General features: G+C 55.4%; 1 protein-coding gene across 1 annotated transcript; it reads left to right on the top strand.

The window, feature by feature from the left end:
- Positions 1-1020: 1020 nt before the first annotated feature.
- Positions 1021-13776, top strand: Ccnd1 (cyclin D1). The gene is made up of 5 exons (XM_005384251.2): positions 1021-1417; positions 2880-3095; positions 3658-3817; positions 7697-7845; positions 10436-13776. The coding sequence occupies exons 1-5, from the start codon at positions 1220-1222 to the stop codon at positions 10598-10600; spliced, it is 888 nt and encodes a 295-aa protein (XP_005384308.1). The 5' UTR covers positions 1021-1219; the 3' UTR covers positions 10601-13776.
- Positions 13777-15054: the final 1278 nt, after the last annotated feature.

Raw genomic sequence — 15054 nt, 5'->3', positions numbered from 1 at the left:
CTTCCATCCTCAAGCTCCTGAATGCAGCCCCAGGATAAATTCAAAAGGTGGAAGGCGTCCACGCCTCCAACAAAACCAATTGGGAAACCTCCGGGGGTCTCGTCCCAGGCAGAGGCAACTAATATTTCTAGCGATTTAATTTCTTTTTAATTAAAAAAATTGAGGCAATATAGAGATCACTGTTTCTCAGCCTTCCACCCAAAGCTGTTTCTCCAAATTGCCGGCACGGGGAGGGGGCTATTAGGGAATTTCCCCCAAGAACGGGCTGGTCAAGATAGGAAGACAGCCCGTAGATCCCCCGGGTGAGGGCAGGATGAAGGAAGTGGTAGCCACCATCTTGGGCTGCTGCTGGAATTTTCGGGCATTTATTTTATTTTATTTTTTCAGCGAGTGCATGCTAGCCGAAATCTCTTAAGTGCTTAAAGATAGCCCCTCGGACATTTGCAACGACCCCCCGTGCGCCAGGATGAATCCTGCACCCGAGTTGTGTGCCCTGCCCCGTGTCCCTGCATATTAAATAGTTCCTGCAATTTGCACGTGTTAATGAAAATGAAAGAAGATGCAGACGCTGAGATTCCTTGGCCCTCTCTCCGCCCGTGGGTGCCCTCGTGGCATTCTCGGAAATGTGCCCATTCTCCCGGCTCGGATATAGGGTGTCGCTGCGCCCCAGTTCCCTATCTATGCGGTCTCCCCGGCTGTGTGTGGTCTGCCGCCCTCGTAGGGCTCCTCTCCAGAGCTACCGCCACCCCACCCCCAAATCCTGGGGGACCCACCCGGGAAAGCCGGGGCCCCTGTACCCCTCTTCAGTCGCGGAGAGAAAGGCAGTCCCGGGGCGATTTGCATTTCTATAAAAACCCAACTTCGGGGACAGCTCCACCGCAGGGCTAGCTCAGAGCCTTGGGGATGGCTTTTGGGCTCTGCCCCGCGCTGCTCCCAGAGCGCAGCGCCCGCGCCCCCTCCCCCCCGCGCCCGCCGGGTCCCTCCTCCCGCTCCCATTCTCTGCCCGGCTTTGATCTCTGCTTAACAACAGTAACGTCACACGGGCTACAGGGGAGTTTTGTTGAAGTTGCAAAGTCCGGGAGCCTCCAGAGGGCTGTCGGCGCTGTAGCAGCGAGCAGCAGAGTCCGCGCGCTCCGGCGAGGGCCAGAAGAGCGCAAGGGAACGCGGACAGAGCCCGGACGCATAGCTCTTTCTAGGCGGCCCAGGCAGAGCCCCAGCTATGGAACACCAGCTCCTGTGCTGCGAGGTGGAGACCATCCGCCGCGCGTACCCGGACACCAACCTCCTCAACGACCGGGTGCTGCGGGCCATGCTGAAGGCGGAGGAGACCTGCGCGCCCTCCGTGTCCTACTTCAAGTGTGTGCAGAAGGAAATCCTGCCGTCCATGCGGAAGATCGTGGCCACCTGGATGCTAGAGGTGCGCGGCTTCGGGCGGTTCTCTATGACTTTCTGCAACTTGTTGCCCAAACCCACATTTCTTTGCCCACATTTCTTTCCCTTCTCGTCTCCCTCCAACTTTGAAGTTTGCCGAGGTGTTGCTAGGAATCCGTATTTTCAAAATAAATAGATATTCCGGGTATTTTTTTGGACGAGGAAGGTGTGGGGGTTGGGGCGTTAGAAATTCTCTTTCCTGGTGGGGGGCGGTCAGGAAGGGTTCTCTTCGAGGAAAGCCAATGCCAGGAGCACCCCAATGGGTACAAGGGTGCAGGCTGGCAGGCTGGGCGCTCTTTGTGGCTCCCCGCCTGCGCCGCTGCGCCTCCTCTCCGGCTGCCGCGGCCCGGAGCCGCCAGCACTGGGGGGAGGGGGCATAGATTTGATTTTTAAATTAATATCCATGGACACGTATGCAAGGGCCGTTTGTGCCAGTATTATGCGCCATCTTTGCTTTTATTGCAAAGCAAAAGTGTTTATTAATAATTGGGGGCAGGGTGGGGGCGGGGAGCGGCCGGCGGGTCGCTGGGATAGAAACTAGGGGCCGCGCGGCCGCCGTGAACCACCCGGAGGGGCGCGGGGACGCGGCCTGGGCTGTTTTAGGGGGACCCCCGACTCGGAAAGGGGGGCCTTTTGTTCAAGCTGCGGACTCCGGGGCGCCCCACACGGGTAGCCTGGGCCATAGAGCACGCCGGGCTGCAAGGTCGCGTGGCCCCCAAGACGCCAGCGGTTGACCCCCGTCTGCGCGGGTCTCCGCTCAGGGTCCTCTTCTGGAGCGAGCCAGGGGCCCGGACCACATTTCCAGGCCTTTGGTGGGCGTTTCGGGGTCTCTAAAGTATTTTTAAATAATTTCTGAAAGTGCAGCGTGGTGCCCTTGCGAGAGGGAAACGGCGCCCGCGCCAAGGGGAAGGGGGCCCCGGAGTTTGAATTCCTGGGGCTCTCCCCATAGCCCGCAACCAACTGTCGACCCCCGACATGGATCAAGGGCCGCCCAAGGGTCGTTTTCAGGTGGTTTTTAGACACCCAGTTATTTTTTAAATATTTTTAAATATTTTTTGAAAAGATGACGTCTGGGGAAATGCGGTGCGGCGGCCTGGGACGCCACCTTTGTGTCTCGAAGGGCGGCGAGCGCGGCGCCCAACCCCCGGCGTCCCCGCTGCGCGGTGGGTGTCCCCCCCCCCCACGGCAGTGGCCCCCAGGTCCCGCGCAAGCTGGGGTCCTCGCGCCTGCGGTGCCCCGCGTGCCCACCCCCGTCCGCCGTGCCCGCCTTGCAGACTTTCCCTTTCAGTTTCGGGGTGTGTGGGCTCCGGGGACTCGCGGGCAGGGTGCACATCCTCAGAAGTGCCTGTACCCCCCACCCCGCCCCAACCCCTCCGCGCCCTTGAGGACTGGCCACCCTGTGCGTGGAAGGGCTTCGGCGGCGGCGGTCACAGCCCGGTTGCCCGCAGGTTTGCGAGGAGCAGAAGTGCGAGGAGGAGGTCTTCCCGCTGGCCATGAACTACCTGGACCGCTTCCTATCGTTGGAACCCCTGAAGAAGAGCCGCCTGCAGCTGCTGGGGGCCACCTGCATGTTCGTGGCCTCCAAGATGAAGGAGACCATCCCGCTGACGGCCGAGAAGTTGTGCATCTACACTGACAACTCCATCCGGCCCGAGGAGCTGCTGGTAACCGCGGACCACCGCGCGCGGACGTTTCGTTAGCAGTGGGACCCCGACTCGGGGGAGGTGTAGATGGCTGGAGGATGGGCCCACCACGGACAGATCCGCCCCAGAGTGGGGCGCCCACACTACTCGGCCCCTGGGGCAGCAGTAGAACCCCAGGCGACCCCCACTTCCACTTCCCCTTCCCCGAACCCTGTCCTCGGATTCCACTCCCACCACATTTGCTTTCCACTGGGGTCAAACATGGATGACGCGCGCCCTCTTGCGGTGTGCAGGCCACATCGCTGGTCACTGAGGCCCTCAGTACCGGCGGTGGGAGGTCTTTTTGTCTCTCAGTGGGGTCGGCTTAGTAACGAGAATGGAGCCTTTTTACACGCACCTTTTCTATTTTGATCTGGGCTCATGTGTTACCCCCAGTCTCTCGACACCCCCCCCAACCTTCTCCACCCTCTCTCCCACCTCAAGACTATAAACTAAGGGTGAAGGCCAGTGAGCTGGGCTGCAGGAGAACCCCTAAGGGGCCAGCCTGCCCCGTCTCTTGATGCCTGTTCCCCGTTTTCCACAGCAAATGGAGCTGCTCCTGGTAAACAAACTCAAATGGAATCTGGCTGCCATGACCCCCCACGACTTCATCGAACACTTCCTCTCCAAAATGCCAGAGGCTGAGGAGAACAAACAGATCATCCGAAAACACGCACAGACTTTTGTTGCCCTGTGTGCCACAGGTAGGGGGCCTAATACCCAGATCTGTCCAGGAAAAGATGGCCCCAAGGCCTCCTGCCCACAGAAGTGGCGCTGTTGCTGCCGCAGACACCCTACAGTGCCTTGGGGGCGGGGGGCAGTCTTCCTGTGTCCGGATGCGGGTACCTCTGCTCCCCACACCTGACCCATGGCCACTCCACACTGAGAGGGTTTACCTTGGCTACTGCCCCCACTCACCTCCAGCCCTTCTCCTGTCTGTCCTCCAGGAGCCTGGGTTGCAGGAGTCGGGGCGGTGGGGGTGCTCCTGGCCTCTCCCAAGCTGGGCCACCTGCCAGGGGCGCCTTCAGGGGTGGGGAGAGCAGCCAGCAGTGGTTGTACCACGTGTTCCCCGGCCAGCAGCAGCCCCAGTGCGGGGGCGGCCAGTAGAGGAGCTGCTCTGCCTGAGGCCCAGCCAGGGGCGCCACAGGCCAGCTCTGCTCAGCTGCCCTGGGAGGGGCTCCAGGGCAGCCCAGTCCTGGGCTACACAGGGGTCCACCCTCTGTCCCCCATGGCATGGCTCCAGAGACCCCTCTCTGGCACTGTGCTCACCCTAGACCCCAGGTGGGCTGCCTGTCCCAGGGACCAGTGTGGACAGACACTTGTACATGCACCCACACCCACATACCAAGTCGCCTCCTGCTGCTCCCGTGTAGCCTTATGCTTCTCCACCTGACTGGGAGCTACGTCAGGAATAGTTCCCCCAACCAGAGTACTTTGAGCCCTCCCACCCGACTCTGCTGACCTTTCAGTGGTCCCAACCAGGCTCTAGCTGTTACATCTGCATGTGGACTAACTCTGGGTGGCCTGAGGGCCACAAGGCAACCTGGCATCAAAGGGGCCAAGTATCTTCTCCCACCTGCCTAATGGGGCAGAGCCCCTCCCCCTAGTCCTGGCACCTCCATCGCATCCCTTGCTGTGGATGTGGCACCCCCCCCCCCTTGGCTGCCATTGCAGAGCAAGTGCTGCTGGGGTGAGGACGCTGAGGACACGGCGCTGCTCTTCTACCTGCTGTACCCCCTCCCCCAGGGCCTTCTCCAGTCAGGAAGGGGTTGCCTGGATGAAGCTGAGGGTGGGGGCGGCACGGAGGCTGCAGGCGGCAGGGAGGAGTTCTCTGGCTGGGGCTCCTTCGGAGAGAGGCTCCACACAGCCTTTTATGGAGCTGAAAGTGGTTTGAGAGGAACAGCAGGGTTTCTTGGAGATAATTCGAGGAACCATGGTTGCACAGCCTCCCTTGGGGACGACTCGGGCAGCCAGAGCTCCCCTCTGGGACCCCTGGGTGGGTGCTGGCAGGGAGCAGCAGAGCCAGCTCCAAGCTGCTGCAGGGTCTAAGGTGGGGCTGGTGGGCACCCTAGCCAGCAGGGGAAGGCAGATGATGGCCCGGTGACCAGTGTTTCCTGGGCTCCTGGTGCCCATGCTGTCACTTCCAGGGTGAAGCAGCGGGAAAAGGCAGCACACACCTAAGCATCGCTACAACGCCAGAGCTCCCAGGCCTAATGCCCATCTACCCCATTGGACTCAGCTGAGGTGTGGCCTGTGTCAGACACATGGGACAGAAGAGAGGCAGGGGTTATAGCCCAACACTGGAAGTGGGCTGCTGCAGTAGAGGCATAAGCACCAGTCTGGAAAGCTGTGTTTGCCCTCCATGCAACAAGGGCTATGTTTAAGGAAATGGAAAGATGCTGCTCCCCATTTCCCCTGCTCAGGGACCCCCAGACCCAGGTTCCTTAGCATGCATGCACAGGCCATGTATGCATAGGGCTGGGATATTTTTATTTTAGTGTGTGTGTGGTAGTCAGTATTGAACCCCAGGACCTTCCCATGAGCTACATCCCCAGCCTTTTGGTTTTTGTCTTGAGACAGTTGTCTAAGCTGGGGTTGAACTTGGCATTCCCCTGCCTCAGCCTCCCAGAATGCTGGGGTTCCAGGTATATACGGGCACACCTGGTTAAAGCTGGGCTTGTTAACATGAGGGCCCCAGAGTCTGCCTCTTCGCCGGTCTGTTTCGCAAGGACATCGCCAGTGTGGTTGACAGCGCACAGCTGAGCTTAATGAGGGTTCTCAGCAAGGTCAGCTGTGCCACTGTGCCCCGACAGTCACTTGTGCCAGCCCCAGCCGGGCAGTGAGTGGAAAGTAATGTTGGAGTTGGTTCATTCTGAACTGCTCGAGTCTAGGACACCCCAGCCTGGCCGCAGCACTCAGGACTGGGGGAGTTTCAGAGACAAGGCGGCAGGTGGATCGGTCGTGCTTGTGCCCACCAGCGGTGCGGGAGTTTGTCACTTTCAGAAGTGATTTCTGTGTGCGGCTCCAACTTGCCTCAATGAAAAGGTTTCCATTCATGGCTCTTGTTCTCAGACTGGGTGGAATTGCTCCCATTTAAAGGGGAACAGAGGTGGCTTGCCTTGCCCGGCATTTCTTTTTTAAGTCGCTGCAGCGGCGCCCAGAAGCTAGCTTTTGTCTCCCTTCAGGGTGGCTGCCTTTCTTCCCAGCCCCTCTCCGGCTCCCCCCTCTCTTTAATGAGACCAAAGTTGTTTATTCTCTTGAGATGAAGCCTCAGAGGGGCTGTGCACCCCCAGCAGCTCGCGAGGGCCCCTCTCCCTTTGTGACCATTCAGCTCACCAAGCCCCCTTGTTCCCAGGCACTCCATGCTGCATGATGAGGCGATGAGGACTGACAAGGTGCCACGCTCGTCCCTCGCACATCTGCCTCTGGCCCAGGGCCCATGGTCCATGGTTGAGTTGGCAGCTGTCCCTGCCCCTAAGTTCCCATTGGACACGACAGGAAGGCAGGCAGTGGGCTCCGCTGGAGTGGTGGCCAAATGGAGAGGACAGGAGGGTGGGTGACTCCCAACAAGTACCCCCCCATTCAGAGGAATTGGCCTGTGGCCTGGGAAGGGGGCTGCTGGTGACCCTGGAGTGGCACCCGCTGCCGTGTGTTGGGGGACAATGTGCCTTGGCATCTGACAGCAGTGTAGGCTACAGGCCAGGGACTGCTCTGGCTTGGCACTGCCCTTGGTCTTTTTCCTTGGAGGAGCCCCAGAATACCAGGGGATTCCCCCAGAACCCAAACTGTAAAGGGTGAGGGGAGTGGCCTCCCTTAGTATGGGCCCTGCTTGGACCAGGGCTCTCAGGGCCCAGGCTTCCCACTCTGGGGGAAGTGGCACTATGTAAGGAGCTGTACTAGGGGAACTGAGCACAGCCCCTCTCCGTGGCTGGCTACACTGGCTGCCCTGGTTTGGGTGTATTGTGTGATCATGGTGGGAACCATGCACCTCTAAATTTGCCAGTCAGTGACTTGGAAAAACTCATGTGGCCAGGGCAAAGGACAAAGCAAAGATTTTTGTCTCTGACCAGAGAAACGACAGAGCATAAGGCCCGGTATGGAGTTGGGCTTTGCTGAAGGTCACCCTGAAAAATCAGGCATCAGGGAGAAAGGGGCAGGTAGCTGCCAAGGTTCTTGCTCTGTGAAGTCACCATCACCATTATAGCCCTCGAGGGACTTGGGGAGTGACTGTCCTCTCCCTTGGCCTTGTGCATTCCCTTGGAAATGGGACCGATTGCCTCCATTCACTTCCTCTTGCCCAGCAGTGGCAGGTACCTTGGGTTAGTGTTGCAGAGGCAACGTATATGATTCCCAGGTTTGTGTCCTTCGTTTATTTTTATGATTAAGTGACATTCTTGAGACAAAAGCTGCTGGAAGGGCAAGAGGGTGGTAGTCAGCCAGCCTCTTTGGTGTGGCTGCCTTCGCTGTGCACCTAGTTCATCTTGATGAGTTGGATTTCGTTGACGGCAATGCCCCAAGTAGTCCGGAATCACAAGGCTCTGCAGTATCCCCGCTCAGGTCCCCTGTCTGTCTCTCTGCTGCAGACGTGAAGTTCATTTCCAACCCACCTTCCATGGTGGCGGCTGGAAGCGTGGTGGCCGCAGTACAAGGCCTGCACCTGGGCAGCCCCAACAACTTCCTGACCTGCTATCGCCTGACGCACTTCCTCTCCAGAGTGATCAAGTGTGACCCGGTAAGTGGTGGCTGCAGGGGGCATCTGGCACCTCAGTCCCCATGGATGACGGGCTAGGCTCTAAGAGGCAGGGCAGAGTCCTGCATCCACCACAGGAGAGACCCTGCAGGGTTCTCTTGTGTCCTTGGGGCACCCATGAGCAGGCAAAAGCCATAAACCCTTCCAGCAGAAAGGGACCCAAGGCCAGCCACGGTATTCACAGCCAGTAAATAGCAGCTTTAAAGGGCTCCTGTGAGGTCTGAACCTCTGGTCACCAAGACCAATGGAAACAAACTTTTTTTTTTTTATGGTGCTAGGGGGTGGGGTCCTGTGAAACACCAGTTAAGTTGACCGTGACTTCATTCTTAAAAGTGCCACTGTTTTATCCAGTTCTTTTCTTTTCTGTAAAGAGAGAACTTAAATGACAATTACAAGGGCTTGTGGCCTTCACCAAATTAGACAGAGGTTGGCAGGTCAGCTATCACCTGCTGTGCATGAGGGAGTGACTAATTGTCCTGACACACACACACACCCCCAGGGCAGGTGGGCCCACCCTAGAGCTTCTGGAAGGCTCTGGAAGTTCCACCCTGATACCCATATTGACCTGCCTGTCACCTGCCCAGTGAGTCCTTTGTCAAGGGGGTGCCCTCCTGTACCCTGGCCGGTTTCAAGCTGGGTGGTGAGGGGTGTCCTCCCCTAGCTGTCGGAGGCAGCAGCCTCTTGGACAAGGACTTGGAGACGCTTTGTATCTGTACTTTTTAAAATTTCCAGCCCCATACCCAGGACTGTTTGACCTGGTCAGCTGTGTTGATGGATTTCTGGTGGCAATGCCACATGATGGCCATCTGCAGGCAGCTACAAGCAATGTCAGTGTTGTCCCTCTCCTGGACAGAGACTGTTCTAATTAGATGTTGGGAAAACGCCTCCCAGCTGACCAGGGGAAAGGAATGGAGGCTGGAATGACTTTGGAATGGCCTTCCGGTGACAAAGGTAGCTGAGCTCAGACTCAGAAGGACCCTCGACAGCAAAGTCCTCAGCATTAACCTCCCAGCATGAGCTGGGCCTCAGTTGCCAAGTTCACTCTTATGTTGCCTCCAAGCCATGTGGAGTCCTCAAAACTACCTTTGCCCAGGTTCATGCCCAGACTACAGCCTATCTTCCTAAATGGGGTTTCCTTAGGGGGGGATGGGGCCACAAAGGACTCTGGTAAGGACAAGGGCATGTTCTAGAAATTTCTGAGGCATACCTGAGGCACGCTGTGCCACGCATCAGTAATTCTGTGTCCCTTCTCACCAAAAAGCACGGTCAATTTGTCTGACATGTTCTGGCCATGGATAAGGGCACCATCTACTGGGGCGGCCTTCAGGTCAGAGTAGGGACAAGGTAGAGAGGGACTAAAAACCTGAATTCAGCTCCAGCTCTGACTTCAGCTGTGGGACTTGAGTGGGTCATGGGTCAGAGCTGATGGTCAGTGTGAGGTTTCTAAGGCAAGGGGGCAGATGGCCAAGGAGCTGGACCATGAGCTGGATGTGGAGCTGCTCAGGGTGATGGTACCCTGGAGACCCCATTTCTGTACCTCTTGGCTTCATTTCAGCCCACAGCCCCCCAAGAACTGACAAGTACATAAGGGGGCTGTAGTTGGGAGCTGTCTAGCCTTAGAAGCATCTGAGGATGTCTGGGGTTTTGTATTTACACCAGGCCTCTTGGCCCTTGGTTTCCTCATCTGCCAAATGGTGCCTTTTGCCCCAGTCATGCTACTCTCACTCATCTTGAGTATCAAAGAGGAGAGGAAACATGAGCTCCCTAAATGTGGGTCCCTGCGAAGCCCTGCAGCCTGGGGACATTGGGCAGTGCCCCCCTGTATCCTCTCGTGGGGGCGGAAAAGTCCATTTTGAGGGGCTGACTGGAGACTGTTATAGTCTGAGAAGCCCTACCTCCTGTGATGTCCCAGCATTAGGACCTGAGAGCTGCTGCAACACTGACCCTGGCATTGGGCAGCCCCGAGTTCCCCTTGGCAGTGCAGTAGTCACCCCCCAGGGGAGTCCAGCCCAGTGTGGATGGAGGTGCGGGGCTGCAGAGCCTCCTATGCAGGGGGCAGTGCTCGCATACAAAGGGCTGGGAGCACAGGACACTGCCTGAGCAGGAGCACACTGAGGGGTAAAAGTCCCAGCCTGTGACGTCCATCCTCAGTTGATCACAGAGTGAGAGGTTCGCCTTTAGGGCTGCCACTGGGCAGAGTTTAGGTCCAAGAAGGGAGGTCCGTGGGGGCCTCCCCACCTGGATTGGAGGGATAGAGTCAAGGAGGCTGGAGATCAGGGCCCATGAAGGAATTCCAAGAGGCCAGGACCTGCTTGGGGCCAGGCATCTGAGATCTGCCATCGAGGGCAGGACAGCCACAGTCTTGTGGCATAGGAGGCAGCAGTATTTGGTCCTGAGTGGGACCACCAGGCCAGAGTGAAGCTGGGAGCCAGAGGTAGCACATGATTCTCATTCCTTGGGCTTTGGTGGCAGTTCTCACGAGTGCTCTTATCAAGACCTTTTGGGTCCAGCATTGGGACAGAGCCCTGGCTTTGCACCTCCTGCTAAAGAACCCCCTCCGCCCCCTTTCCAGGACTGCCTTCGTGCCTGCCAGGAGCAGATCGAGGCTCTGCTAGAGTCCAGTCTGCGCCAGGCCCAGCAGAATTTGGACCCCAAAGCCACAGAGGAGGAGGAGGAAGAGGAGGAGGAGGCAGACCTGGCCTGCACGCCCACTGACGTGCGGGATGTGGACATCTGAGGCGTTGCTGCCACCAGGGCACGGAGCAGTGGCTGGCAGCCCCAGCGAGGGAAGAGCCAGTCCCAACTGCTCCTTTAACCAGGTCCCTCTTCTCTGGGACATTTTGCTACCAGAAGGGAAAGTTTCATTCTCCTTGTTGGTTTTTGTTCCTTTGCTCTTTCTCCCTTCCATCTCTGACTTAAGCAAATGAAAAAAATTACCTGAAAACCTTAAAAAAAGAGCGAAAGAGAGAGGATAGACTTTGCATAACCTGAGTGGGGGGGAGGTGAGTTGTGCTACAAAATAGAGGCTTTTATACCCCCGTAATCAACTAGTTTTTTTATTAATGTGCTTGTGTCTCTGGTAAGAATAGACATTAACACACAAGAAGTCTCCAGGGAGGACTAGATTTGATTCTTTATGTGTTTTTGTTGTTTTTTTTTAAGGCATAAAAACATTTTAAAAAGAGAAAAATCCCAACAAACCATTTTTAAAGTAGAAGAGGGTTTTAGCTAGAAACATGTATTCTTGTGCTCGCCCAGGATGGGCATCTCGATGTGGTCCTGGGTGCTCCTGTGCCCTGCTTTTTCAGCCATGTAGTCACTTGATAAGTCACATGTATGTTCATGTATCTTGTAGCTAGGTAGATATGTAACCTCTTCACCTTATGGATGGTTGATGCAATCTCTCGGTCAGCGTTGCATAGACTGTGGCAACCCTCGTGTGCTCAGCCTGTGCCCGAGGATCGTCATCCAGGGCCAGGCCTGCTGGGTACCAGCCAGTCTCAAGGTAGTGGGAAAGGCCAGCTGTCCCCCTCCTGTGACACGCTACCCTCGAGAGAAAACAAAATAGCGACATAATATATTCTATTTTTATAATCTTCCTATTTTTGTAGTTACCTGTTTATGAGATGCTGGGTTTTTTGTTTTGTTTTTTTTTTTTTCAACCAATGGCCCTGCAGCCTGCCCACAGCCAGGTTAAAATTCACAGCAACTTTCTCTCTTTTTTCATTGTTGTTGTTTTGATTTTCCTTCACGGTATTCTGAAACCATTCCATTTCAGAGCACTTTGGGTCCAGTAGTTAGAGGCAATATTGCTGTTGATGTTGTGTGTGCGGGGGGATGGGGGGCGAATTTTCAATGGAATGGTTTAGGAATATTCACGTACTTGTACGCAAACAGGATTGCTAAGCAAGTGCATGTCACTGCGGGGTTAGTGAGAGGGGGATGTTTTTTGAAGGTTTTGTTCCAGTCAAGGAGAAACAGATCTGCATTCTCAACATTGCCAGGATGATAGAGAAGTTCCTGTCCTGTAGAGAAATTGAAGTTCATAGGAATCCTTTGGTGCCAGCTGGTGTTTGAAATTAGGGACCTCAAAGGTTTACCTAGAGAGCAAGTAGTTTAAGGGTTACTTTTAGATGTTTCATGATGGAAGGTTTTTAAACACTAAAATATATAATTTATAGTTAAGGCTAAAAAGAGTATTTATTGCAGAGGGTGCTCATGAGGCCAGTATGATTTATAAAGTAATGCAATCTCCCCTTGATTTAAACACACAAATCTTTCAGCCTTTGGTGTCGCAGGCTCAATACAGTTTACGGAAGATTGGTCCCTTTGTAGGCAAGGGGGAAAATCTCAAGATAAACCACACAAGACACGGATTCGGCCTGTTTGGCATTTCCCAAAGTGGTCTGATCTGCGAATCATCCAGGAAAGTTAGGGTACTTGAATGAGTTCTATTCCAACGCACTCTTATCCCTTTGCCCCCTCCTTTAAAAAAAAAAAAGTTAGTGACAGGTAGACAATTTGCACATCTTGGCTCTGTAGCTTTTTATTTAGCAAGTGTTGAAGGGAGGTGGCCAGAGCGTGAGGCTGAGGCTGGAGAGAGGATGGGAGGGAGGAAGTGTGGACGGGAAGAGGGGACGGGGCAGTGACCACGTGAGGGACAGGCTGCGGCTCCGTTTCTTAATGCGCTGCTACCGATGACTTCCCGGCACGGTTCGGAAACAAACTCACATCGCTTCTCTGTATCTCTTTCACATTGTTTTGCTGCTATTGGAGGATCAGAATTTTTGTTTTGTTTTGTTTTACAATGTCATATACTGCCATGTTCCAGTTCTAATTTCCTCGTAGAAAATTGTATTACAGATTCCCTTGTTTTGTAGTTTTTTTTTTTTTATGTGATCAATTTTGACTTAATGTGATTACTGCTCTATTCCAAAAAGGTCCCTGTTCACAATACCTCATGCTTCACTTAGCCATGTGTAGACCCAATGGTTGGGCTCTGTCTGCCTTGGCAGACAGACACACAGACAAGATCCCAAAACCGGACCTGGTGGGGACCAGTGATGGCCTGGTCCACGAGACCCACGAGGGTCTCTGGAGACCAGGCTGTGTCCGAGATCTTTCCCCTGCGCCTGTCATGTGGGGCTGTTCACCTGATCTGGGATGTACCATCGTAGGAGTTTTGACAGCTGTATCATTCTGTACGTGTAGTTATGAACATTGCATTATTATTATTATTATTATTATAACCAGTCTGTCTTACGTGCCACTGTGGTGCTGGGCCCGTAGGACTCTTGTCATTCGGGATGATTGAAATTGCTTCTGGAATTTGTTCAAGTTTTGGGTGTGTTAATCTGTTGTTATTGTACTAGTGTTCTGTCTGTTGTTGTTTTGTTAATTACGGCATAATGCTAATTTAAAAGAGACTCCAAATCTCAATGGAGCCAGCTCACAATGCTGTGTGCCCGAGTCCCCTAGCAAGCTGCCGAACCAAAAGGATTTGTGCCCCCCGAGGGGTGGGTCTGTGCTCGGAGGCCATTGGCAGGTGCAGGGCCGTCCCTCCGCCCCTCCGGATCACTGCTTCTGCTTACCTCAACCATTCTGGCTGCGGCGTCTCTGTCTGAACCGAGCGGGGTCCGTGAGGGACGGTGTGTCCACGGTGGTGGGTGAGGGCAGACATCTCCAATACTGTGTGCCAAAAGGCCAAAGGCTGGTGGCAGGTCCACGGAGCACAGCAGAGTCTGTCCTGCGATGCAAAAGTCTGCAAGGGTCTCTGGTCAGCGGGCAGTTTGGGTCCGTGCTTTGGTTGACGCACCGCAGCACTTCTCAGCACGGACATGTAACCGGCACGTTTCCAGCAGAAAACAAAAGACAAACGTGAGAAGTCTAGAAATAAAATTGGTAAAAACCCCAGTGTGGTGCTTGCCTGTGTTTTCTGGGCTGGCAGGAGGCCAGGGGAGAGACCTGGACCTGCCAAGGAGGTCCAGGCCAGGTTCACCAGGTACACAGGGCTGCCCTCTGGAGCTGGGTCATCCTGACAACCACTAGATGACAGCAGCCCAGCCCGGGTGACGACCAAGGATGTCTCCTGACACTGCCAAATGATCCAGGTGGAGGAGGGTTCTCAGAGAATTGGCAGGTGGCACCTCTGATGCGTAAACAGCTTCTGGCGTCAGGGGACAGGAGTGGTGCCCCTTGATCAAAAGCATCTCCCAGCCCTCGTGTGGTCTATTTGCCCTCCCAGTTATTTGTAGATAGAAAAATAAATAAAAGCCAGCATTTGTTCCCCCTCTTCTGGCGCACACTGCTGTTTGTTCTGGGTAAATCACAGGCCTTAAGCGCAGCCAAGATTGCAGAGCAAAGCACAGTGCTGGGGCTGTGGTCCAGGGCGGCCTTTCGTACAGGTCCCCAGGCACATGGGGACCCTTCCTGGACTCTGCCCCTCGTGTGCAGGGTTTCAGGTGCCAAGCTTCCGAACCCTGGGCAAAGAGTAGGACGGGACCTGCTGTGGCTCTGTGGGGTTCTGAGGTCCAGTCTACAGGCGAATCGTCCTCACCATTCTCACGCCAAGAGAAAGTTTGCCACTTGTCAACCACCAAGGCCTCTATGTGGCACCTCCTGTGTGCCCGTGCTCTTCTGCAGGGCCATCCTGAGTGCTTGTGCTTGGCCAGGTTGATTCTCCATGGGCACCTGCACTCTGGGAGGAAGGGGAAAACCGGGAGCCTCCCCCAAGATGGTCTCCAGCTAGGCAGGTCAGGGATCCTGCAGGGTGCTGTCATAGCTAGAGCCCCAGAGACCACTGAGCCTAAGGAGGCAGCCGGTAGCCACTCAGGTGGTTCCCAAGGGACCAGCCTGCACCTTGACAGTCACGCTAAGGACTGTGCCCAAGCATGCCCGCCGCATTAGTCCAACTCCATGCAAGAGCCAGGTCCATGTGAGGGCTGGGGACCCTGGGAGTCAACATCCCCAACCTCAGCCCACAAGATGAGTGCAGTGGGGCAGGGCGTGGAGCCTCTGTGTTTCAGACCAGGCGGAGTGGCCATGGGATGGCAACAGAAGCAGCAGGATCACTTTGCTGTGTGGGGGAGGAGCACATGGGTAGAACTCATGTGGCGAGGGACTTTTCATTGTTTTGAGGTTGGAGATGTTTGTAGGCTGATAGGTGTGACAGCGCTGGGAGGAGCACTGTAC

This window comes from Chinchilla lanigera, unplaced genomic scaffold (genome assembly GCF_000276665.1).
Source record: "Chinchilla lanigera isolate Chin_1 unplaced genomic scaffold, ChiLan1.0 scaffold00021, whole genome shotgun sequence".
In the NCBI taxonomy this organism is placed as follows: domain Eukaryota; kingdom Metazoa; phylum Chordata; class Mammalia; order Rodentia; family Chinchillidae; genus Chinchilla; species Chinchilla lanigera.
Note: the sequence above shows the minus strand (reverse complement) of the source record. Positions and strands in the feature narration are given on the sequence as shown.

Excerpts from the sequence above, each read along its gene's own strand:
- Ccnd1 (XM_005384251.2), top strand. The coding sequence starts at position 1,220 with ATGGAACACCAGCTCCTGTGCTGCGAGGTGGAGACCATCCGCCGCGCG. Across the intron at positions 1,418-2,879 it reads TGGCCACCTGGATGCTAGAG|GTTTGCGAGGAGCAGAAGTG; the intron begins GTGCGCGGCTTC and ends GGTTGCCCGCAG. Across the intron at positions 7,846-10,435 it reads GAGTGATCAAGTGTGACCCG|GACTGCCTTCGTGCCTGCCA; the intron begins GTAAGTGGTGGC and ends CCCCCTTTCCAG.